The sequence below is a fragment of the Corythoichthys intestinalis genome, chromosome 8, assembly GCF_030265065.1.
Source record: "Corythoichthys intestinalis isolate RoL2023-P3 chromosome 8, ASM3026506v1, whole genome shotgun sequence".
Lineage (NCBI taxonomy): Eukaryota > Metazoa > Chordata > Actinopteri > Syngnathiformes > Syngnathidae > Corythoichthys > Corythoichthys intestinalis.
In genome coordinates this window covers 23,552,278-23,578,097 of record NC_080402.1, presented here as the reverse complement: position 1 = coordinate 23,578,097, position 25,820 = coordinate 23,552,278, and the positions used below count along the sequence as shown (strand labels likewise).

General features: G+C 38.5%; 1 protein-coding gene across 1 annotated transcript; it reads left to right on the top strand.

Moving 5' to 3' along the window:
* Positions 1 to 4,277: 4,277 nt before the first annotated feature.
* On the top strand, positions 4,278 to 16,980 carry cntf (ciliary neurotrophic factor). Its single transcript, XM_057843652.1, has 3 exons — positions 4,278 to 4,918; positions 9,801 to 10,115; positions 10,231 to 16,980. The coding sequence occupies exons 1-3, from the start codon at positions 4,799 to 4,801 to the stop codon at positions 10,387 to 10,389; spliced, it is 594 nt and encodes a 197-aa protein (XP_057699635.1). The 5' UTR covers positions 4,278 to 4,798; the 3' UTR covers positions 10,390 to 16,980.
* The last annotated feature ends 8,840 nt before the right edge of the window (positions 16,981 to 25,820 follow it).

Below are 25,820 nucleotides of genomic sequence, written 5' to 3'. Positions count from 1 at the left end.
GCAATTTTCAACTAAAAAGGAAACTTTATAAAATAGATAGTACTTAATAGAAAAAATATATATTTTCCAGATGTAAAAGCAACCAGAACACACCCATGAACTTGCAGTTCTCTATGCTCCGAAAGATAGTTTTTCAAACAAGTGAGGCGTTGTTCTGCGTCACTGTATGATGTAAATAACGCACTATAAAATTGCACTCCATTTACAATTTTGATTAAATTGAAATTTTCATTGATTAGACTGTGACGTGTGTTCAAGATATGTAACCATTTGACAAAGGCGGAGTTTGACTTTTGTGGCAGAGGGGGTAAAACATGTTGATGATCCTGAAACGCAGTGTCGGCAATAAAAATAACTTACAAGATACAGTGGGGCAAATAAGTATTTAGTCAACCACTAATTGTGCAAGTTGAAAATATTAGAGAGGCCTGTAATTGTCAGCATGGGTAAACCTCAACCATGAGAGACAGAATGTGGAAAAAAAAAACAGAAAATCACATTATTTGATTTTTAAAGAATTTATTTGCAAATCATGGTGGAAAATAAGTATTTGGTCAATACCATAAGTCCATCTCGATACTTTGTTATGTACCCTTTGTTGGCAATAACGGAGGCCAAACGTTTTCTGTAACTCTTCACAAGCTTTTCACACACTGTTGCTGGTATTTTGGCCCATTCCTCCATGCAGATCTCCTCTAGTGCAGTGATGTTTTGGGGCTGTCGTTGGGCAACACGGACTTTCAACTCCCTCCACAGATTTTCTTGAAATGCTTCTTACGAAGCCACTTCTTTGTTGCCCTGGCTGGGTGTTTGGTATCATTGTCATGCTGAAAGACCCAGCCACGTCTCATCTTCAATGCCCTTGCTGATGGAAGGAGATTTTCACTCAAAATCTCTCGATGCATGGCGCCATTCATTCTTTCCTTTACACAGATCAGTCGTCCTGGTCCCTTCACAGAAAAACAGCCCCAAAGCATGATGTTTCCACCCCCATGTTTCACAGTGGGTATGGTGTTCTTCGGATGCAATTCAGTATTCGTTCTCCTCCAAACACGAGAACCTGTGTTTCTACCAAAAAGTTCTATTTTGGTTTCATCTGACCGTAACACATTCTCCCAGTCCTCTTCCGGATCATCCAAATGCTCTCTAGCGAACCGCAGACGGGCCTGGACGTGTACTGGCTTCAGCAGGGGGACACGTCTGGCAGTGCAGGATTTGAGTCCCTGGCGGCGCATTGTGTTAGATAGTAGCCTTTGTTATTGTGGTCCCAGCTCTCTGTAGGTCATTCACTAGGTCCCCCCGTGTGGTTCTGGGATTTTTGCTCACCGTTCTTGTTATCATTTTGACGCCACGGGGTGAGATCTTGCATGGAGCCCCAGATCAAGGGAGGTTATCAGTGGTCTTGTATGTCTTCCATTTTCTAATAATTGCTCCCACAGTTGATTTCTTTACACCAAGCGTTATACCTATTGCAGATTCAGTCTTCCCAGCCTGGTGCAGGTCTACAATTTTGTCTCTGGTGTCCTTCGACAGCTCTTTGGTCTTGGCCATAGTAGAGTTTGGAGTGTGACTGACTGATGTTGTGGACAGATGTCTTTTATACCGATAATGAGTTAAAACAGGTGCCATTAATACAGGTAACGAGTGGAGCCCCGTTAGACCTCGTTAGAAGACGTTAGACCTCTTTGACAGCAAGAAATCTTGCTTGTTTGTAGCTGACCAAATACTTATTTTCCACTCTAATTTGGAAATAAATTCTTTAAAAATCAAACAATGTGATTTTCTGTTTTTTTTCCACATTCTGTCTCTCATGGTTGAGGTTTACCCATGTTGACAATTACAGCCCTCTCTAATCTTTCCAAGGAGGAGAACTTGCACAATTGGTGGTTGACTAAATACTTAAGATATGAATTAACTTTTTTGTCTGCTGAAAGAAGAGAGTGTAATCTTTCTTTTGGTGGGTTCCATGTTTATATGGCAATAAAACGGAATTTTCTGTGGGCCTTGCAAAATCAGTCAAAATCTAGTAAAACGGCCGGGAGCGAAGGGCCTTGCTCCGGTGAAAATGGCTGGGAGTGAATGAGTTGAACTTTTTTTTTTTGGTCCATTTCATTCATTATTGTTGTTTTATTGCTTTAGAACTTTTATAGACAACATTTGGTCCCGGCAAAGTCTTAATTTTAAATTTATATAGAGGAAGGTCAATTTCATGCAATGACATTTTCGGCCACCAGGAGGGCTATGCCCCCCCCCCCAATAATCTCCGTGTATGCCATTTTAACCCTTGAGAGTCGAAGGACGCGCCGGCGCGTCCTCAGCGCACGTCGTCTTTGAAGCGCCCTCACGTTTTAATTACGTCACCCACATGCCGTTGGTTGGTCTCGTTTTAAAGTGCGGAAGTTGCGGTTTACTATCGTTATTATTTGAAGTCAATCGACCAACTAAAACGTGAGATATTGTCATTTAAGTTTTATAGTTTTATTGTCCTCTCAAAAAACATTAAAACGCTGCATGGATCATTTGTTTATGTCTATATTTCCATCATTTCTTGTCCTTTTTCAAAACGGAAGCTCCATGAAAAAAAACACAAATCAAACGAACCCTTTCAAAGTCACAGTGGAAGCACAAAATGCGTTTTTTTTTTTTTTAAATAAATATAACTGCCGTGCGAGGTTCCACCGAACGAGAGGAAGGAGTGTTCTGAAGCAGCGAGGTGGCGAGCGACGGCCGTTTGGATCGAGCAGCGACTTTGTGTGACTTTGAGAATGAACGGAAAACTAAATTTAGCGCAAGCAATTGTGCTATTTGATCAACTTGAGGAAGAGGATGGTCCAAATTCGTCATCATCGTCTTCTTCGGAAGAGTCCTCGAGTGAAGATAGTGACGGATTTGAACACGTGGGTGACGCCATCGACGAGCAGAGGTAAGCCAACTCACTTTTTTTTTTTTTAATGCTGAAAAAGTTTCTTTTGAAAGTTTCTTTTGATATTGCAAGACAAAGTTAATTTTGATGCAATATAAGTGTGTGTTTGTGTATATAATAATAAAATGTGCATATCAGATCAAAGTCGTACGTGCACTGTGTGTATCCCTGGCAGGAATTTATCATTTGTGGTGTTCTTCTTTCTATATGAAGATTAGGGGTGTAGCACATATTCAGCTATGGTATACTTTCTATTGTCATACATATAGATTTCCATTATTATTTATTGCTGTATATATTTTTTATTTTATACTTTATTATTTTCAGAAATACTGACTTTTTTTCATGTACATTTATAGTGACAATGAAAGTAAAGTGAAATGAAAATGGAAGGGTGGAAAGAGGACCGACATCCCATGGAAGTGTGGGCTGTATGATGTAGCCTTGTGTCTAATTCCAGGACGAAACTGCTTTTCGGAGTGGCATGCCTGAAAATTTTTTTAACTTGTTTATTGTAAATATTTTTGAAAATACTTTTTTTCCCAATGTTATATATATATTTTTTTCCCCACAATCAGTCTTCTCAATTTGTGTATATAAATGTGTGTTCAAGAAGCTTGATTGTGTGTACATAGTTTTCATCAGGTGATGGGCCGCAATACCTAAACTTATAAAGAGATGGCCTCTCACCACTTTTTGTGTTAGATGGTATATATTTTTTCACTGTTCTTCACTGTTTAGTCTGCTGTATATAACCTTTTTTGACTAGAGCATGTATAAAGGCAAAAAACGCCTATGGCTATACCTGTTGTTTATGTTGAATTGTCAAATATAAGACTATTTATTCTAAATTGTTTTGGTTGAATGTTCATCCTAACATGTTGAATAAATATTACAAAGTTTCAAAACGGTTCGTTACGCATGTTTGGTTGTCAATTGGACATCAATATTAAAAATTTTGACAAAACGATTTTGGAATTTTTGGTCCTTTTGGGCCCAAAATGATGATTTATAATTGGTCAGTGAAGGAAACAACAGTTTGGACATGAAGTTCAAGGTGTCACAAAAAAAGGGACCAAACCAGGCCATCGTAAACAATTCTTTCTTTGAAATATAAAGGCAACTTCAAAGGCATGCAAAATCAGACAAAATAGGCCCAGACCTTAAAGGGTTAACCCATTAGTTTCTGTCATGGCGAATGGGGATTTAGTGTAAACTAACACACATTATTACCTCATTCATTACGATTGACTGCGATGGACGTCCAATCTAGTTTGATAGGGGGGATTGGCAGTGATTATCATCATCCTTCCAATAAATTTACCTTGTATACAAACTTGGAATTCACAGAAGAGCAGCCTGAGAAATACCTACACTCATCCACCTGAAAAAAAAACGTAAATATCTTAAAACGCTGAATGAGCGAAAAGGCTATTATTGTAGTCGAATTATTATTTTTTTTTATAACCTATGAAGTACTACTTCCCCGGTAACACCATATTTATATTTAGACCGTTAGAGCATCCCTCGTCAGCACCGGTAAACCGGATAAAAGTTTATAAATACAAGCTCGGTGGAACGAGCTGCGTCTTCCAGAGTTCCAGCGCCACTCCGCCCACGCTCGTCCTTCCAAATTCTTCCGTGCTGGCATCAGGTTCCTGGGGGAATGGGGCGGAGAGTTGGCCGTAAATCCTGCAATGTAATGCGCAGCGACGAAGTCGGGAACGTGTACTTCACCCCAAAACACTAACACAGAAGGAGCTGTTTGAAGCTTTGAACAGAAGGCTGAAATTACTTGGGATGACCGTGAAGTCATTCAGCGTTTACTAGTAGTCGGATCGAGCTACGAGTCTCAAATAGGTTTCCGGAGGTCCAATGGCAGACCGGCGGATCGGCTTGACCGGGCCGCCTGAACAAGGCAGGACAACGGCGGCTCGAGCGGTCGCTATAGCCGAACTGTTACATCTGGAGAGTTCCAACCTACTGGAACTTTATGTGAGTTTTGAGAAAGATCACAGGTTTTCCACCTCACGTGTACGTGCCTGTGTGGGTGTAATTTTGCAAGAGAATATAACTGGAAAGTGAACACATTTTCCATGAGTGTGACATTTGTGTTGTCCTGAGGTAAATTTTGAATTTGGGGCACTGTAATAATATTAATTGATCCTTTATTTGTAAGGAGTTTTTTGGAGAGATTATAATCAGTACAAATTTAAAAAAAAAAATACACGCGAAAGTGCTAAAGTGGAATAACTAACCCTTTCATGTATGAATTCTGACTTAAATTAGTGCCCTGTAAGAGTTTATTTTTTTTATCTCACTGGCTGCCATTGACAGGGCTAGATGTCCAATCCATTTTGAATGGGAGGGGCGAATGAACGTTAATTCCATAGGCAGAATTTGACTTTTGTGGTGGTGGTGGTGGGGGGGGGGCAAAACATGTTGATGAACCCGAAACGCAGTGTCAGCAATAAAATTACCTTACAAGATATATGCTCGGATAGTAGCTTAGTCCATGCTCGTATATACTGGCATCCCAGATGTGTGTCTGTGTGCGTGCATATGTGAGTGCGCACGTTGTTCTGTCTTACATAGTGGAGAAGTAGACGCCACATTCTTTTTGACTGAATATTCCAGCCAGAACCTATCCTCAGGTGGTTTTGGCTAAGCAAAGCAAATGTCTCTAAAGTGCTAGTCACAAGATAGTAATTTTGACCCATTATAATTTTTTTTTTTTTTTTTTGTTCATTTCATTCATTTTTGCTGTTTGTTTTATTGCTTTACAACTATTGTAGACAACATTTTACCGGCAAAGGCTTGATTTTGAATTCATATACTATAGGAAAGTCAAATAAATGCAATGACACTTTTATCCACTAGGGGAGCTATGCCCCGTCCTCCCTTAATCTCCGCGTATGGTTAATTTTATCAATTCATTCCAGTCAAAATGTATTTGAGTCTAGCGGCATCAATGCACATTCACGGTTAGTCCTCCCAGTTGAAATGAATTGAGCATCTATTAGCATCAATGGCATGTATTGACCAGAGTGTATTTGTGTTTTTTATTCACTTTAATTAAATTAATTCATCTTTAGTAAACATTGTTTAATTTATAAATGTATATATAATTATATACAAAAATCCAATTGTGATTAATAATAGTAGAAAAAAAGCAGAAGAATGGCTAAAATATAAGCTATTATTTATAATTATAAATTATAGCTATAATTGCTATAATTTAACCCGATAAAAATTTATATACAGTGGGGAGAACAAGTATTTGATACACTGCCAATGGGAAAACCCATTGACTGTGTATCAAATACTTGTTCTCCCCACTGTATCTTAAGTGTCAACTTTTGAATAGCTTGGCACCTGAAAGGGTTACTTTCCAATAAGTGTCTTAAAAATACTACAAATAAACCAGCACTATTTGACTCTATTAACTATATGACTATTTTTAGACATATAAAAATCCCTCAACTATACTCAATAAAGACATGACGTCCACATACATGGACATAAAATTTTGAGTCACGTATGCCACAATATCCACATTTGCAATACAAGTGTAGTCGACATGACTGAAAATGTAATGTCCACATCTGTGGATGCCTTGTCTTAATTCCCCAACAATAAACTGAATTATCAATTAATCAAATGTTAATAAAAATAATAATAATAAAACAAATGAATAATAACAGAAATACACTCTGGTTATGGTCACCAATAAAATTCCAAAGTTGTTTTTATTTATTTATTTATTTTTAACATTTTAATTTCATAATATGTATTTAAAAGAAAGCCCTATAAGAGGTTAACTTTTTTGGTGAGCTGACAACTAGAACTGGTCGGGTGCCTTTTCTTGTATGTACTGTGTTTCTCATGGCTTTAACTTTTGAAATACAGTGCAGAAATTAAAAAAAAAAAAGCACACTCAGCATTACTAGGTAAGTCAACTAGCACATACTGTTTTAGGTACTGTAATTAGCCTGAGCTGGTGCTACCACCAAGTTTGAATTGTGTGGTAGTAGCTGGAAGGAACCATGACAAGGACACATGTTATGGGGAGATAAAGACTTTTTGGGAACTTGATATGAAGCGTTAAGATGTGTGGGTGGGTGCCCCCCCCACTTGTAAAAGTTAACAATGCCTGGGCATGAAACTTTCATCCACACATTCTTTTAATTTTTTAAATTGAACTCACATTTTCTTGCACGCTCATGGCTTCAACCAAGCACACAGTTTGGCTCACAACATTGGCTGTTTGGATTCTTTTTTTACTTGACCCTTTTAGATGGTTTCCTTTAATTTTGAAACAGTTTTTGCTCTGCCCATCTCCTACATGGGACACATTTGAAAATGCAATGCCGAAGCAACCTATGAAAAGATTAATTACGTACAATAAAGGTGGTTTTTACAGTACCATTTATAATCCTGGATACATACCAAAAAAATGTGGGTCCACGGGTTATACCCATTGTTGTTAATCTTACTTTAAAAAACGAATTAATTACAGTCACAAATGACTTCTCCCAAAAGTAATTGAGTTACTCAGTTACCTTAATGTAAGAGTAATTAGTTACTCAGCAAAGTAACTGACATTACTTTTCATGTTCTACACGTTATTACATGATCCATTCTATAACATCTTTCACATCAAATATGTTTATATTAACTGATTGAATTTTTCAATCATAGGTCACCCTTTTTACTTTTTTTTTTTAAATTTCACCTATACAGTATAAGAGTGTAATGGTATACAAACTTTCAAATGCTGTGAGAAAAAAAGCCTTTTTCCTATTGTATTGAAACGAGTCTTGCGTGTACCTTCACACCCCTAATATATATAGATATATTTTTCAATATGCAGGCGAGGCTTGAGTCTCTTTCCTCTTCTATCTTTGCTCTAGTTTTTTCGATTCGTTAAAAAAAATCACACACGGTTTATGGATATGTCTTCAAGAAAAGTTTAGGGCAAGTGACTAATTTGGTAATAAAAAAAACAGAAAGAAATTATTATTTTATTGTAGCTTCTACAAGGACAACGCCCACTTGGTGATGATAATGCATACTGAACAGGCAAACAGTCCACTATTTTCAATTAATTTTACCCACCTGAAAACCACAAACTGTAAGTAAAAAGCTTCCCAAAAGTTTAACATGACGCTTGCCAAGCTAAATGCTAATGCTAGTGAGAGCGCGAATGTTATGCTAACGCTCCAAGACACCTAGCATCGCTTTTGCACGGCGTCTAACTTGGTAGGAGGACACATCTTGGACGTAGGAATAATTAGTACTGTTTTTGGCATCCCTTTTGAATTTTCATCTTAGTCTTAGTCTTTTGGGCGAAAATATTTAGCCTTTGTCATATAGTAATTTCAACAAAATGTTTTCGTCTTCGTCTTGTTTTCGTTGGCGTAAACTCAGACTAATGTCGTCAAGTTTTACTCAAAATGTTTTAGTCTGTAAATTTCAAAAGATTTAGCCCCCCCCCCAAAAAAATATAGGTAAAGGTTTTTAACAATTTTGAATGAACATTGACAGCAGACAACCACATATTGTAGCATTCAAGAACGATGGCAATTATCCATCCATCCATCCATCCATCCATCCATCCATCCATCCATCCATCCATCCATCCATCCATCCATCCATCCATCCATCCATCCATCCATCCATCCATCCATCCATCCATCCATCCATCAATCCATCATCTTCCACTTGCTCCAGGGGGGTTCGCGGGGGCAGCAGCTTTAACAGGGAAGCCCAGACTTCCCTCTCCCCAGCCACTTCAACCAGCTCCTCCAGTGGGATCCCAAGGCATTCCCAGTTCAGCCGAGAGACATGCTCTCTCCAGCGTGTCCTGGGTCGTCCTCGGGGCCTCCCGCCTGTGGGACATACCCGGAACACCTCTCTGGGGAGGCGTCCAGGAGGCATCCGAACCAGATGCCCGAGCCACCTCAGCTGGCTCCTCTCAATGCGGAGGAGTAGCGGCTCGACGCCGAGTCCCTCCCGGATGACCGAGCTTCTCACCCTGTCTCAGAAACGCATTTCGGCCGCTTGTATCCGGGATCTTGTTTTTTCAATGCCAATTATGTGATGATAATACACACTTGGCAGCAAAACAGTACATTATTTTCAATTAATTATATCCACCAGGATGCCACGAACTTTGCTAAAAAAGCTGTCCGAGAGTTGACAACGCTCGCCACGCTAAATGCTAATGCTAACCTGAATGCTATGCTATCACTACGAGTTACATTTAGTGTGTGATGAACACTCAGCACAGACCTAAAGCAACATTGCATATTCTCTCTTGCCATTACAAGAAACGATTCCTACCATGTGTTTCAAAACAAGCAAGCCTGGAAAGGCCACTACTCGGTGTGTGTGTTGGGACGAGGGGGTGGCGCAGCATATCACATAAGTGACACAACCAAACACTTACGAAGCAGGCTAACTGTCTCGTCAGACTAAAACTGGCATTCGTCTGTTTATGTTTTAGTCTCCAAGACACGTTTTTAGCTTGTTATCATCTCGTCATGATCATGAAAAAAAATTGGTCGTCGACAAAATATTTTTGTTATCATCGTTGACGAAAACAGCAATGTCAACAACAAAGTCCCCATTGATTGAGAGAACAAGTTCCTATTTTCTATAAGCAATTGGTACAGAAATAAATGGTGTCAAAATAGCCTATGTGATGGGTTGCCTAGCAAAATCAATAGAGGAATAGTAGTTAAACTTATTTAGATGTACCGAATGTTCTTTAGAACTTGTGCGCAGTTATGCGTTTCCCACTGGTTTAAAATAGTAATTCCTTTTCTGTTTCTGTTTGTTGTTTTTTTTTTTTTTTGGTATTTGTCTCCTGAAGAGAAAACGGGAGTCCTTCATTGCAAATGTCATTTCGGGGGACAGTCGTTTGGTGTCCGTTCCTCCTCCTTCCTCCCAGCTGGAGACCCGAGACAAGTTGTGGTGCCTGCAAACGGCGCTGCTCCATTGCCGAGGTCTGTTGGAGAGAGCCATCGCTAAAGAGGATGAAGAACTAGGTAGTCAGATGGGGGAGTATGAAACGCTGCGGAAAATGGTGAAGGAGAGACTCTTATCTTTGGTCAACACTATTGGAGAACTCATTAAAGCCGTGGACAGCCCGGCCATGGTGACTCCGACTTTGAATGACAGCTTGGAGGTAAGCCCCTATTATAATATAGACACTGTATGAAGTGTCAAATGTGGCAAACTTCCATCACTGGTCATAGTTGAATTGATATTAAGGTGATTTTGCGGTGCCCTCTCATCTCTAGCCGGACAACCTGACCGTTTTTGAGATGAAGCTGTGGGTGTTCCGCGTATTCACAGAAGTGGACTACTGGGCCAAGACAGCCGTCACTGTCTTGCAAGCTCTCCCGAAAGAGCGTGTGAGGATCAGTCGTTTGAGGAGTACCAGAAGTTCTCGCAGATAAGGGCGCATTGTGGCGTGAGAGGATAGTATTTTACACACACATGCAAATGTGAAAAAAATGATGTGAAGAGCATTTGTGTTAGTATGACGGTTCAAGTTAATTTCGGCCTGCATGTTTTGCGCTTTTTAAAAAGGGTTTTAAAGTACTATAACCAAACTCATTCCACTGCTGTCTGTCTATAAGAAGCTTGCGACCTTTGTCTATGTTGCATAGAATTAATTTCACGATTAAGTGAGGTCAAGACCACACAGTGGACAGTAGTGAGTACATCTGCATAGTGTTTCTTGTTTACAGTACTTTATCTTACATTAAATTGCAGTATTTTTTTTTTTTCATATTTTCTTTTTTTCAATTTTTAAAATTTAGGAAAAAATCCACTCAATGCGTTTTATTAACTTTTATTCCCCCAAAAAAGATTTGTTGCATTTTCAATTGGTGTCAACCAAGGGCGTAGGTTTGCATAGGGACGGTAGGGACATAACGCTACCAACTTTTCAGTATCCTCAAATTGTCCCCACCAACTTTCAGGCTACCTTATTTGTATTGTATTTGTATAATGAATTCTGTTATGCAGATAAATTAAGATAGTCTTTTTTATTTTTTTAAATATAGAATTAACCCTACTATTATTAAGTGATATATTTACATTATTTTCAGACATACATTTACCCCTTTTCACTTGCTGAATACGCTGGACCGTTATTATTTTATTTAAACTCATGCACATTAGATTGGCCGATGACATGCCCCACCCTCCCCACACACACACATACATACACATGCACACCCACACAGCCCCGACAAAAATACAACATTACAACAACATGCCACCTCCTCCGACCCCTTTGAAGAGGAGGTATATTAGAAGTTTTTTTGGGGACAGCAGCAGCTACTGTAAGGAATGTAAAAGACTTCATTGATGTGGACATGGGAAACACATCACTAATTTTGCTACTGAAAGTCCAACCTGCATCAGAGTTAGCATAACATTAAACTGTGTGAACATGCTAACCTGCAAAACTTGAGTGGGAAGCTGCTTAAAGAGAAATGTCCTGTATGTGTTTTCTGCTGTTAACGTTATGAGTTTTTTTCAGTTATATTTATTAATTTAGACACATAATGTTGAGTGGTCTAAAGACAAATGTTTTTTTTTGCATTCCTGGTCAGTTAAGAGATTATTAATAGGTTTTTATTTATTGTGTATGTTGAATTTGCTCATAAAATCCAGAAATTTATTCTGGAAGTTTTCAAGAATTTTTCTGCAGCAGTTTTCAAAACCAAAGGTTTGAATCAAACGGTGTATCACCTGAACCAATACATATGAAGGTTAGTATAAGTCAAAACAGATTTATTTTGCATTGATCATTTGGCCTATCAATTAATTAGGTTCATACTCATGAGAAATGTTTCCCTGATCCCCGTTCACCCAATCTGTTTGGGTTTAATAATGTCCCTTCCTAAGCAAAAACTGTACATGCAGGTTATGCTTTTACAGTATATCGTCCCTCCCAATGTTGAAACCAAACCTACGCCCTTGGTTAACTATTCACAGATTTAGGCTTTTTACAGTCTGGCTCAGCCCAATCTTTTATATTTTATATCACACTGTATAGTTTTGTGTTTTACACTGTATCTGTCTTTGTTTATTCCATGAGCGGAGTAAACACTGCCTTGCTGCTGTGTTGTCATGCATTTCTGGAGCTAACGCCTTTCAGAGGTGGGCAAAGTATGGGTGGTAATATTTATTGTCCTCCAAAAATTGGTTTGATAAAAATATATATTTTCACCATTTTGTATTTATTTCTCTTAAGTAATTTTCCATTTATTTCTCAAGTACAGTAATTCATTAATTTATTAATTATTTCTATTAATGGTATATACAGTAATTTTCGGACTATAAACCGCTACTTTTTTGCCTAATTTGGAATCCTGCGGCTTATAGTCCAATGCGGTTAATATGTTGATTTATTTTGGTTAATAGGTAACAGTGTATTGGACTGTCATAAGACCGTATGACATGACACTGTCATGGGTATTAATGAAAGCTAATGACAGATGTCATTAAATTACCCATCCATCCATCCATCCATCCATCCATCCATCCATCCATCCATCCATCCATCCATCCATCCATCCATCCATCCATCCATCCATCCATCCACCCATCCACCCATCCATCCATCCATCCATCCATCCATCCATCCATCCATCCATCCATCCATCCATCCATCCATCCATCCATCCATCCATCATCTGCTGCTTAGTCCGGCCGGTTAATTTTGTTACTAACTCCATTTATGTCAAGCTCGGATCTTTTACATCCATTCAAAAGTGATATAATTAGCCGGATGACACTGAATGACATCTGTCATAAGCATTCGTTAATGCTCATGACAGTGTCATGTCATAATTATGACGGTCTTATGATAGTCTTATGATGCCGCTGTCAAATAAAATGTTACCCGTTAATATCTTTTGGTGTAAATCAGGGCTTTCAAACGATTAAAATTTTTAATCGAGTTAATCACAGCTTAAAAATTAATTAATCGTAATTAATCGCAATTCAAACCATCTCAAAAATATGCCATATTTTTCTGTAAATTATTGTTGGAATGGAAAGATAAGACTGATATATACATTCAACCTACTGTACATAAGTACGGTATTTGTTTATTATAACAATAAATCAACAAGATGGCATTAACATTATTAACATTCTGTTAAAGCGATCCATGGATAGAAAGACATGTAGTTCTTAAAAGATGAATGTTAGTACAAGTTATAGAAATTTTATATTAAAACCCCTCTTAATGTTTTCGTTTTAATAAAATTTGTGAAATTTTTCAATCAAAAAATTAGCTCGCCATTGTTTATGTAAATAATCACACAATGCTCATGGTGCTGAAATCCATAAAATCAGTCGCACCCAAGCGCCAGCAGAGGGCGACAAAACACCAAAAAAACACAAGTAACAAGTGGACATGACACTGTGCTGTCATTTTAATCTGTTTGAGCGGGGCTTGTGCATTAAATGCGTCAAATATTTTAACGTAATTAATTTTAAAAAATTAATTACCGCCCGTTAACGCGATAATTTTGACAGCCCTAGTGTAAATATCACATAATACAGTGAGGACTACTGCGGTTTATAGTCCAATGCGGTTTGTCTATGAACAAATGCCGTTTTCATGTCAAATTTGGTGGGTGACGGCTTATAGTCCGGTGTGCCTTATAGTCCAAAAGTTACGGTAATATAAAAAGTCTAATCATTTACAAATGGCCTATCCCATTTCACTTATCCAGTAAAACGAAAAACATCAAACGTAGCCAAGATTTGTCTAATTTCTGGCCTATATACCCTGTAGTAAATATTACAATCCTAATCAGAGGTTAACAAAGTTTACCACATTTTGGTGTACTGAACTGACTGTACCGCTTGAGGTAAAATGTTTATTCATTAGGTGTCAGGTTGAAAAACTAGTGAAAAGATACCGAGGTATTTCTTTTTTGCGTCAAGGGACACGTTTTGAGAAGGAATACACCAGGTTATGATTGGGTTGTGCTGCAACAAGTGTACAACATTGCTTATAAATCATTCCAAACACATTTGCATCTTGGGACGACATAAAAAGCAGCTCTTGGGGATCTGTGCAACAGCACGCTCTAGTGTTTTTAATATAGCATTACATTAATTCATGACTTGGCGCTTCCTTGCTCACACCTGGTAGCAATGAGAACCGGCTCATAGGCTCAGGCCATCATGGGCTCATAAACAAAATTTCTGTTTGTTTGGATCCTTAATTTCCACCATGTTGATTGATTTTTTTCATTATTGTTAGTTGAGATTTAAAAATTAAAATAAACTGAGCGAACAGGGGTTGATTTAAATAACATTGCATGTTATAAAGCTCTCTGAATGTTAGTGGTTTTCCTATGTTTTAACACCAATTAAGATTTAGCAAGAAAAAAAAAAGGCTCTCAAAGTACCGCTATCATGTCCAATATTAAAGTACTGCAGCGTAGTAGGCCCAAGTGTTAGTATTTATAGCCTCTTTCTAACATTGGACGTTAAATAAAATGCATTAAAATTTGAACTAAAACTGGTACCTAAATATACGGCTCAATGCAAACAGTTCTAAAATCATACTTTAAAAAATAATAACCAAACTTAAAAGTTCATTTAAACAGGAATTGCATTTAATAAATATGCTTGGGTATTTTAAACTACTGTATGATTTCGTCATTTGAACATTTAGCTGTGATTTAGAGGAAGAAATTATTTTTTTTAACAAAGTGACGCACAGAATTTGCAAAATTATTTTGTAGTGCAAGATCAACAATAACGTAACATCAAATAATCTTTTGGGTAGATAAAAATAACGCGATAAAATAGCATTGAATAGAATAAACAAAAAAATCAGGGAAACAATGCTATTATTGAACAGCTAGACATGAAATTAGTAATTAACAAAATTACAACAATTAGCAAAACTAAATTAAAATACAAATACTGTATTTCATTTAAATCCAACCATGTAGCGTAAACATTTTAACCCTGGGTTGCTCTACTGCATCTTTTTTATTTGCCTAACTAGCAATCACATGTGCAGTATGTTTGGTCATGATTAAAGGCTAATCACATCAAAAAAAACATTTTACTACCAAATGATTCATATTTTAATGGATTTTTTTATATAATAGAAAGCAACTAAAGAGGATATGATTCAAAGCTTTAAGAAAATGTTAGCCCCATTTTTTTTTTTTTTTTTAACAGGGGTGACTAATGCCGTGTTGCATTTGGGCTAATCAGGTAACAGCCATGGATTTACTATACTTTAAAATTGTGCATGCAGCTTTAAAAGCCATGTACCTGCATTGCTGTACTTTCCTGCAATATAGCAGTGTCTGCTCTGCTGACTGACTGTATTAAGACAATATATGTTTGATGGGTTTATTCCTTTTCTTGATTTCTTAGTGCACAACTGCTGTTGTGTGTTTTACTTTCTGAATGTATCGTTTTACACACTGCGACCATTCCTTGATATGAAAAGAATTATACTTTGCAGTGCTTTCAAGAACTTTTAAATGTTATTATAAAAAAATGTGTTGATTTCAATAGTACTGTTACATTTTTTATATATGTTGAATGTTACACATTTATACGTATGCACACATTTTTGGTTTTACTCTACTGCAAACGCAACCACAAACTTTGGCAGATTGTTAGCTGACAACTGTTTCAAGCAAGCATATTTGTCATGGCAACGATCGTTATGTATCTTCTTGATTTTCTTGAGTATCCTTGACGTTATATTAAAAAGGTGCAGTGCATCATAAACCCATGTCACGTCACAAAGACTGTCATTTGTAATTATTATTATTATTTTTTTTAATACAAAGGGGACTTTATTTTAAATCTGGTGAAGTGGAATTTCTAGCCTTCCATTTTTTGGAGTTTCAATGGTCAAGAAACAACAATTTTTGTTTTCTGCTATTTTTAATAAAACACCAAGACATACAACTAACATTTCATATTACCAATGGAATAAGAATATATTCACGTTTGTGTAGATCAGATACGTCCAAAGTCTGGCCCGGGGGCCAAATGTGGCCCGTGGTCAAATTTCATCCGGCCCCCAGCCTCTGTCCTAAAATCAATAACGTCTGGCCCGCACACAGACTTAATAAATTGGTCAGCAGTACTGTTACCAGCATATGAAGTAGCTTACACACTAAATGCTGCTCTTCATTTACCCACTAAAAGGCAGCAGCACTCTAAGCAACATTACCCCGTGTGACCCTTTACTTCCAATTTTCTAAAATGGCGACAATCAACAACAAAAAAGTTGACTGCGACGGCCAACGCCTCAACGTTAGGTGGAGATTAGACTATTTCTTCACTAAAATACGCAACAACTGCGTCTGCCTCATTTGCAAAGAGACAGTCGCTGTTTTTAAAGAGTTCAATGTAAGGCGATATTACCAAAAAAGACACGCTGACATGTACAAGATTACAGGGATGAAACGCAGCGAGAAATTGAAGCAACTTGAAGCTAGTTTAATTTCACAGTAGCGGTATTTCGTAAGAGTCTGAGAGTTGAATGAGAAAACCACAAAGGCTAGTTGCGAGATTGTTGAAATTATCAATTAAAAAAAAATAATAATAAAGCAAATGTGACACACAGAATGGCTTGCAAAAATTTGCTTAAATATATTGTTCTACGTGAAGGACGTCAGCCAAGGTCGGCCCCCCACATTTTTACCACACCAAATCTGGCCCCCTTTGCAAAAAGTTTGGACACCCCTGGTGTAGATGGTGTCATTCAATCATTTTGAGATGGCAGAGCAAAATGTTGGTCAGCCTCATGCCATATAAAGTATTTGAATATTTGATATTATATTGTCCTTTTGATTTCTCGCGAAGTACATAGAAATATTCATCCCTAACATGGATATAGTGGATATAGTTCACCCACAATGCTTTGTGTTATGGTTTGAGGTGTCTTTTACAACAAACTACTAGAGCCAACATAACATTTATACAGCCCCAGACAAAAGTCTTGTCGCTTATCCTTTTTTAGAAACAATTGCTAATAACCTGACTTTTAATTATTCAATTGGTTTCAGAAACGGCTCATATGAAAGCTAAGACGCTCCCAAATGATGTTGAATGTACACAAATATATTTGTTTCACAGAAAAAATATTTATCATTTAATGAAGACATAAAGGTCAAAATTTGGCAAGACAAAAGTTTTGTCGCCTACAGAAAGTAGTGTGAAAATTGAACAAAAAATGTACTTCAAATACAAAAATATGTTACATAACATAAGCGAATTAAGTAGTGGTGCTGTGAGATCCAAATTTAATTTTTCTTATGACTTCCATGGGATTGAAGGACTGCATCCATGCGGTTCGGCAAGGATTCATACAATTTATTGATGAAGTCATCAGGAACATCAAAGAAAGCAGTCTTACATGCAAACAAGGTTAAGATCCTCCAGGACTGGCCAGCCCAGTCACCAGACATGGGTAGGAAGAAAAAGGAAGCATGGAAGACGAAACCCACGAATGTTGATGAACTCTGGGAGGCACGCAAGACTGCTTTCTTTGATGTTCCGGATGACTTCATCAATAAATTGTATGAATCCTTGCCGAACCGCATGGATGCAGTCCTTCAAGCCCATGGAAGTCATAGAAAATATTAAATTTGGATCTCACAGCACCACTACTTAATTTGCTTATGTTATGTAACTTATTTTTGTATTTAAAATACATTTTTTGTTTAATTTTCTCACTACTTTCTGTAGGCGACAAAACTTTTGTCATGCCAAAATTTGACCTTTATGTCTTCATTAAATGATAAATATTTTTTCTGTGAAACAAATATATTTTTGTACATTCATCATCATTTGGGAGGGTCATAGCTTTCATTTGAGCCATTTCTAAAACCAATTGAATTTTTTTTTTTTTTTTTAAAGTACGACACCATGCAGTACCTGTATTGCCATGCAGTAAAAGTCTTTGTCCAGTCCTACCTTGGTGTTTTAAGATTTTCCACAGAAGTCTATTGAATATAGTGAGTTCGCACAACATAATATTGATCATCACCCGTGAACTTACCCATTGGTAAGAAAAAGAAATGCAGCGTTCGATGAATTACTATGATTTTTCTCAACAGTTTGGCTTTGCTGCATGGCTTTCGACTACTGAGTGACATTAATTGGTCATTATGACACTGCTGAACCAAGACTTTGACACAGTACTGCTTATCTCAGATTGTGCTTTGAAAACAAATGGTTGTTTAAAATTGTATTTGTTATTGATCAGATTTGAAATAAATACATCCCTATGATGAATATGTTCATCTTTGGTTTGTGTGAGTGTGAGGGGCGTTTTCACTTTTGCTTCAGCACGGAAACTCGAGAATGCAACTCTGCTTTGGTCAAATGCATGAAAATGCCTGATGTACTGTACGTTTGTGTGAAAGGGGCACAGCATAGCGCACAATCAATTTGATGGATGGACCATCCCTGACTGACTTGAAGAAGGAAAGTGCAATCTGAAGGTTAAAAAGACTTTATTCTAGAGTTGAGGTTAGAATGAGGTTGGGGTGAAGATGATGTAAGGCTTTGACTTCCTCCCCAACGCAAGCTTTACAATCACATGAGTGTGTGTCTCTCTCCATCTTTTCAGTTGTGTGTGGTTGTTAGAAAGGAGTGGCAATCAGAATGCCTGTGGAAGAGGGGGAGGTGTGTGTGTCTGTGAGTGCTTGTGTGTGCTGGGTAAGAGAAAAAGACAGAAAATGTGTGTGTTTCTGTGCTTCTGCGCATGTCAGTGTGTACTGGTGCTGTGGGTGTATGTGTGTCAGATAGAGAGATGAAGAAAAAAGAAGGGGAGCGAGGGCAGGAGTGTGAGTGTGTATGTGCGCACATGCATATGTGTGAAAGACAGGCAGACAGACAGACGGAGGGAGGGAGAGAGGTAGAGCGGGGGGCAAGCAGGATGGTGTGTGCGTGCGAGTGTATGTATGAGTTTGAATGTGCGTGCCTGTGAGTGAGTGAGTGAGTGAGTGAGTGAGTGAGTGAGTGAGTGAGTGAGTGAGTGAGTGAGTGAGTGAGTGACTGAGTGAGTGAGTGAGTGAGTGAGTGAGTGAGTGAGGTAAAGGGGAAATGTCAGTGTGTGAGAAAGAATGAGGTGGTAAAGAAAAATGTAAGAGAGGACATGTATGCGTGTGTGTGTGCGGGGGTGAGCTGGTGTGTGTGTGTGTGTGTGTGTGAGACAGTGAGAAAGAATGGGGGAAGGGTGAAACTGTTTGTGAGTGAGTGTGTGTGTGTGTATGAGACAGGGAACGTGTGTGTAAATGCGCGTGATTGCCCGCGTAGGAGGGAGTGTGCTAGTGTGTGTTTGTGTGCGGGTACATGAATATGTGTGTGTGCCTGAGAGAGATAGGGGGAGGGGTGTGGGGGTGAGTGTGTGTGTGTGTGTAGGGAGAACTGGGAGCAAGCTCTACAAATAGTGTGTGTGTTTGTAAGTGCGCAGTCGGGCACATGGGTGTGTGCCTGTGTGCACGCACTGTGTGTTACGGCAGCACAATATGTGCTCGTGCTCAATGAAAGGGGAATCAATGTTGTGTGCTTGTTAGTGAGTGTGTGTCCTCTATTGGAACTGTGTGTGTATGCGGTTTTGTATGCGTGCAGTTGATGAGACTGCTATGCTGTGTTGCTAATGTGCACTACTTGTATGTGCTTGTGTTTGTCTTCAGTGCTAATTGTGGTTGCTGTGTGTGTGTGTGTGGTGGTGTACAAAGGTATTTCTTCATCTGACACACAACTTAGAATTTGATGTTTGTTTGTTTTTGCAAAGAAGTGCGCTATTTTTTAAGTAAAAGTATTATTTCATTTGTTGTCAAGTACATGTTTTATAGGGTATAAGTCTGAAACTTTCCACTTGTTGCCACTGAAGAACTCTTGCTACGGTTTGGGGTTGTCTTTTTATGTGAGAAAGATCTCCAGACTGGTTGCATCTGCATTTCTGTCAACTCCTGTGTTAACATGACCTCCAGTGATATGTTGTGTTCAGGGAGATACTTGGGATACCATGAATGCAGAGACATTCTGTTTATGAAGCTTTCACAGCAACAGGTGCTGAAATTGAAATCACCTCTATTGAGTTTTTATGGTATTTGTACGGCTTCGTGTGGCTCAAAACCACCAGGAAATGTGCACATTGCTTACTCCACAAAATGTGTGTTTCCACGTGTTTCCAAATTGCTTAGGAATTTCTTTCAAAATAAGTTAAAGCCATTTATAAAGTTGTCCGAGTTTGGCTGAATTCAGCAGCTTTGCACGTCATGAATGCAGCAGTGAGATGCCTTGTCTCCCTCTCTCCTGAGCAGAGATGAGTGGGCGTGTGCTGAGAGCAAAGTGGGCAAGTACTTGAATAATCAGCTGCGATGTGATGTCACATCACCGATTTTAAATGTGCTCGTTTGCAGAGCTATTTGACTTGCAAAAGCAATTCCAATCAAATCACTAACAACATATGCAAGCCACAATTTAATTGTGACATTTTTTATGAATGAAACAGAGGGTCACGGAAGAGATCACCTTTACAGAAATTGCGGGACTTACTTTTTAAGTGTCATCATTATTGATAACTAGAGTTAGGCATTGTTTGAATTTGAACGGTTCCGATTTAGATTCCACGTTTCGATTGTGGGTCCAAACGATTCTCGATTCACATTCTTTTAATTGGCAGGGTAAAAAAAAATTGCATAGTTTATATAAATTTCATAACTTCTCGATTTTTTTTAATTATATGAACTTTCAATTATCTATGAATTTCTTACAGGGCTATTTTTAACTTGAATATAAATATCAGTCTTTGAACTTGAATATGATGAAGTTTCTTTCCACAGGAGTGCACTTTCCCAAAAATGTTTTTTTTTTTTCAAAAGCTCACGGAGAAAACATTGGCACGTATTCTTTTGCCATACATGTACCTTAGCTGGGAACTACGACGAAGCATTAGTATAGATTCTTCTATTGATTATAATTTGATGTAGATGAGGCAAAACAATAAGGTTTACTTATTTGTAAAACCGATTCTGTTGTGTTTACAGACACATGCAATGTTTATGTTGTGACAATACCAATTAGGACATTGAGTGGCGCTAGAAGAGTGTGTACGTAAAATGCGTAGAAGAAAAGATGAAAGAGTCTGGCTAGGATGTAATGTGACGTCTGCATGTGCTCACTGCTACGAATTAATTTTAAAAAGTAATTGAATGCTTCATATGGCTATTTATTTCTAAACAAGCAACACTACTGTTGATTTTAATGGAGGCGGCAATGTGCCCAATGTAATAATACAACTTATTTTCGTACTATTCCATCCAATCATCATCTACCGCTTGATCTGGGGTCAGGTTGCGGGGGCAACCTTACCTGGTTCTGACTGATTAGAGGACCGGCGCACCGTGTCAAATACGTGGCACTCAGCTATGCACTTGGTACTTGGCACTTGTATTCCATGAAGCCGGAGGTGTTGAATCATATTGGTTGTGCAGCCACCTTTGCATGATATAGCTGTGTTGAAAATGTTGCACTGAGCTGACTGATCAATTGTCTTAGTGAAGTTGCGCCAAACTTTTCAGTGCTGCCGCACCATGTCCATGGTTGAAATCAAGTTGCAATGCACACATGCAACACATGCATCATGTAGCTTCTTCTTCGTGGTGTTCGGCAGCTATATTTTTTCCTATCGGCGGTCAGGGCACCAAAACATGGAATTGAAATTTAAAAATTCAAACGGTTCCGGTAGAATCGGAGTGTTATTCCCGGATCGATGCTCAAAGCCCAACCCTATGGATAACACTGATATACAGTAGTCGTCTTTCACAGTATACAATTATTCCCCCCCCCCCCCCCCCCCCGTTTACTGCTTAGTTCCGATTGATAATTAGCCCGTGTGACTTTTGACCACAAGAATATTTCATGAAATAATAATAATAATATAATGACCTTTTTAAATTATCCTAAACATCTGTCACATCAATCATCAAAATACTTTGAGGTGGTCATATCTAGCACACGACGGCATAAATACCATCATTTGATGGGACATTGAAGCAGATAAAATAATGGGGGGGGGGTCTCTCAAGTGCCGAAAAGCGTGAAATAGTTGAATTCTTTGGACAAGGTGTGGAAAGCTTAGATACGTATATCACGGAAATTTAAGAGTGATAATCTTACTATTGTAGCTGAATCAGAGCACACACAGATTTGTGCAGGTATATTGGATTTAGAGAGCAGTTGCCAATACGAACCAGCCAACAGGTATTTGAGGCTGCTGGTGCCTCTGGAGTCCCATGAACATCATGGTGTAGGCAGTGCTTAATTTGTAAATCATAAGGTGCCGGAACGCAAAGTACATATGACAGCGCAGGGATGACGAGACGGGCACAGGTCCCGGAACATACGCAGAAAATGGTGCTGAAACAAGCTGGAGTTGTTCTTGGGCCGAAGGGTCAGTGGTTCGATTCCCGGCTATGCCTGCCCACTGTCAAAGTGCCCTTGGGCAAGGCACTGAACCCTGATTTGCCTCCAATGGGTTGACAGCGCCTTGCATGGCAGCAGCCATGCATGGCGTGCGTGAATGGGTAAATGTGTGCTAATGTAAAGCGCTTTGGGCATGGTAACCATGCAGATAAATGCGCTATATAAGTACTGTCCATTTTTTAAAGCACAGTAAAAACTTAAGTATTTGACATAGAGTGCTGCCCTCAATATGACTGGAAAGCGCGGATCTAACTGACCACGTAAAACCGGAGGTATGATCCTTTTAATTTCACAATAACTATGAAGGAACTATTCACTATTCAAACTAGGAGCTATTTTCTCCACTAGATGGCACTCATTCTCTTTGGACGAACAATGCTTCATTTCTGTTTTTTTTTCCTTGCCAGAATTCAATGATTTATTTTTTTTTTTTTTTTGTATTTCTTCGGCTTAATGTGGTTTTGTAATGGGTTACTGTACAGTATCGTTATAACAATAGTTTTGTGCTGAGAGAAAAAAAAAAAAAAAAGCAGTTACTCACAATGTCACTCATTACATGAGTATTCTTTTCACTGGATACTTTTGTACTTGTACTTGAGTACATTTTGTAGATGATTACTTTTACTTGAGTATTATTATTATTATCAATATTATTATTAACCTGTCCTGTTCAGCTGCTTGACACAGAGAATGGAGATCTGAGTGTCCGATTGATCTGAACAGTTTTAATTAGTGCTGTCAAATGATTAAAACATTTAATCTAGTTAATCGTATGTCAACTGTGTGATTAATCATGATTAATCACATTTCCCTTGGGATGAATAAAGTTGCTCTTCAGGAAAAAAAAACTAGGAAAATACTATAATTGACTTAAATTTGTTTTCAGATGAAATGTATGATGTATGAATGAATTAATAGTTAACCAAATACAGTTTTAAAATGTTATTTAACAACTCAGCTCGTATAAAATTAAATAAATTGTCAGTATAATACAGAAAAGAGCTTAACTTATTAAAGTGCCTCAGACTAACAATGTGGCTCAAGTACCGTTTGGCATATTGCCCAAAATTAACTGCCAACTTAAAGAGCAGACAAGCACAATGCAGTAACAATAGCTAGTGTTTCAAAAAATGTGTAAACAACTTGTCTGTTAAATAAAACATTTCACACAAATAAATGCAGCATTTGCCGTTTTACACTAAATGGCCTGAAAGCTGTGTGATATTTAAAAAAAAAAAATAATAATAATTTGTCAATTTTCACACAGTTAACTGAAAAACATTACACTAAAATGTGTGTAAAGGTGTTTAAAAACACTGCTTAAGTTAGCCAGTCATACCCTTTTTTTGTCCAGTGGTCTCCTGTCAGTGCAACAAACGTAACTCTGGCTAGTTGCTCCACCTTCGTTGCCTTTTCATTTTCAAAAAGTTCATGAATTTTTGTGGCAATAGTTGCCCGTGAAGGTGTTCTGTATGTTGGGTCGCCCGATGCTATCTGGATGAGATTTTCAAGGCCCTTGTCTTCGACTAAGTTAATGGGTCTCTACAGTCTCTGGCTACCCATCTAGCGATAGCAGTTGTCAACCTACTTGTTCTCCTTTTGTTGACAAGTCCGAGTCCGCACTCTGCCAGTGTAGTTTGATGACTGCGGCTTGTTTTTGCGGTGTTAGCGTCATTGCTAACACTAGCGTAGATATGCTTAGCCCGAAGGTGGTACTTTAGGCTGGTTGTGCTTCGATGGAAGGATAGTTCATCACGGCAGTATGCGCACACAACTTTTCTTTTATCCAGATTTCCATTAGGCAGCTTTTTAAAACGGAATTTGCCATGAAGCAGTCCTGGGTCTCATCCTCATTCATCGTGGCTGGCTGCATTTTGTCCTGCATTGCCGCGCGGAGAATGTAAACATCACCGTGTGGGACTACGGGAGGCGGTTGTGGCCAAACTTAGTGTGAGCGGTAAATTGCGTTATTTTTTTTTAATGCGTTAATATTTCCAGATTAATCATGGTCGTTATCGCGTTATTGTTGACAGGACTAGTTTTAATGTATCACATAGGAGTATTACATACATCCATTGTGATCATTCAGCATACCTTGTTTATTAGGAGAAAGCAGCGAAGTGGAAGAGGTTATGGGGGAACAAAAGAAAAGAGGGAGAGAGAGAGAGAGAGACAAAAAAAGCACAAACAACAACAAGAAATACATTAATCGCCTACTCTAACTATGAATATGTTGGAGCTATCGTTAGCTAGCTGTATTTCCGGTTGACACCATGTGGGGGGGCCTGATGACCAAGGAACGGGGGTGGGGGGGTCTGAGAGATAAATGATTGGAAGGTGTGAAGCATACCTAAATCATCCTTGTGGTCTAGAACACCCAGTATTTGTGTGAATCCCTTGCGAGTGTGAGTATGTTGACATCCTATTCTATGCTGTCTCTTCGCTAATTCTGACACTGAGGTTTCCTACTTGAGTATGTCTGATTTCACCTAGTCATGAGTGAGTCCCATCTAACATATGATAGTCCCGCAGGCGAATGGAGATGCCGCGTGGGTGCCACCCCAGGGCCCAGCCCTTCCCCAGCCCATCTGGTATGGGGAAGGAGGGGGGCGAGCCACTGCAGCCCAGCAATCGGGCTATCGCCACCCCCCAGGGATCCAGGGTGGTCCCCCGGGCCACCCGCGCTCCTAGTAATATTGAGTAGTATTATTTTGAACAAACGCTACTCTTACTTGAGTAAAATTTTTGGCTACCCTACCTTCCTCTGGCTGTTTGTCTTGATGTGCCCTGCGACTGGCTGGCAACCAGTCCAATTTGTTCCCTGCTTCCTCCCTGTTGTTAGGTGAGATAGGCTTCAGCACCCTCGTGGGGATAATAAATAAATTAAAAAATGTAATGTGCCTTGTAAAGTGACGTTTTTTGAACGGTTAATCCGAAATGCCGATGTCACACCCCCGTACCGGTGCCCTATATTCGGCTTGGACTCCAGGAGACTCCGATGGCTGGATGGAGCCCTGGTGGCCATTATTCTTGCTTCATACTTATTATGCCATTGGCGTAATCAGCTGCCACTCAAACACACCGGAACTAGCGTTGAAGTTGAATCTTTGTGTCAAAATGATTCAATCGAAAAAAAGTGCCTTCAAAACTTTTCCCACTTCAAAAAAAAAAAAAAAAAAAAGTGTGTTCAAAACTTTTTCCACTTTGAAAAAAAAAGAGTTTAAAACTTTTTGCTTTTCAAAAAAGTGACACTTCAATAAAAAAAAAATATATATTTCAAATAAAAAAATATATTTAAAAAAAAAAATTTTTGCAAATGATTTTTTTCTTTGATTCAAAATAGTTTTTTGATTAAAGCAACTTTTATTGC

What these genes read in the sequence shown, in the direction of transcription:
- cntf (XM_057843652.1), top strand. Translation starts at nt 4,799, where the DNA reads ATGGCAGACCGGCGGATCGGCTTGACCGGGCCGCCTGAACAAGGCAGG. An exon ending in CCAACCTACTGGAACTTTAT is followed by an intron (nt 4,919 to 9,800) that starts GTGAGTTTTGAG and finishes TGTCTCCTGAAG; the next exon opens with AGAAAACGGGAGTCCTTCAT. An exon ending in CTTTGAATGACAGCTTGGAG is followed by an intron (nt 10,116 to 10,230) that starts GTAAGCCCCTAT and finishes TCTCATCTCTAG; the next exon opens with CCGGACAACCTGACCGTTTT.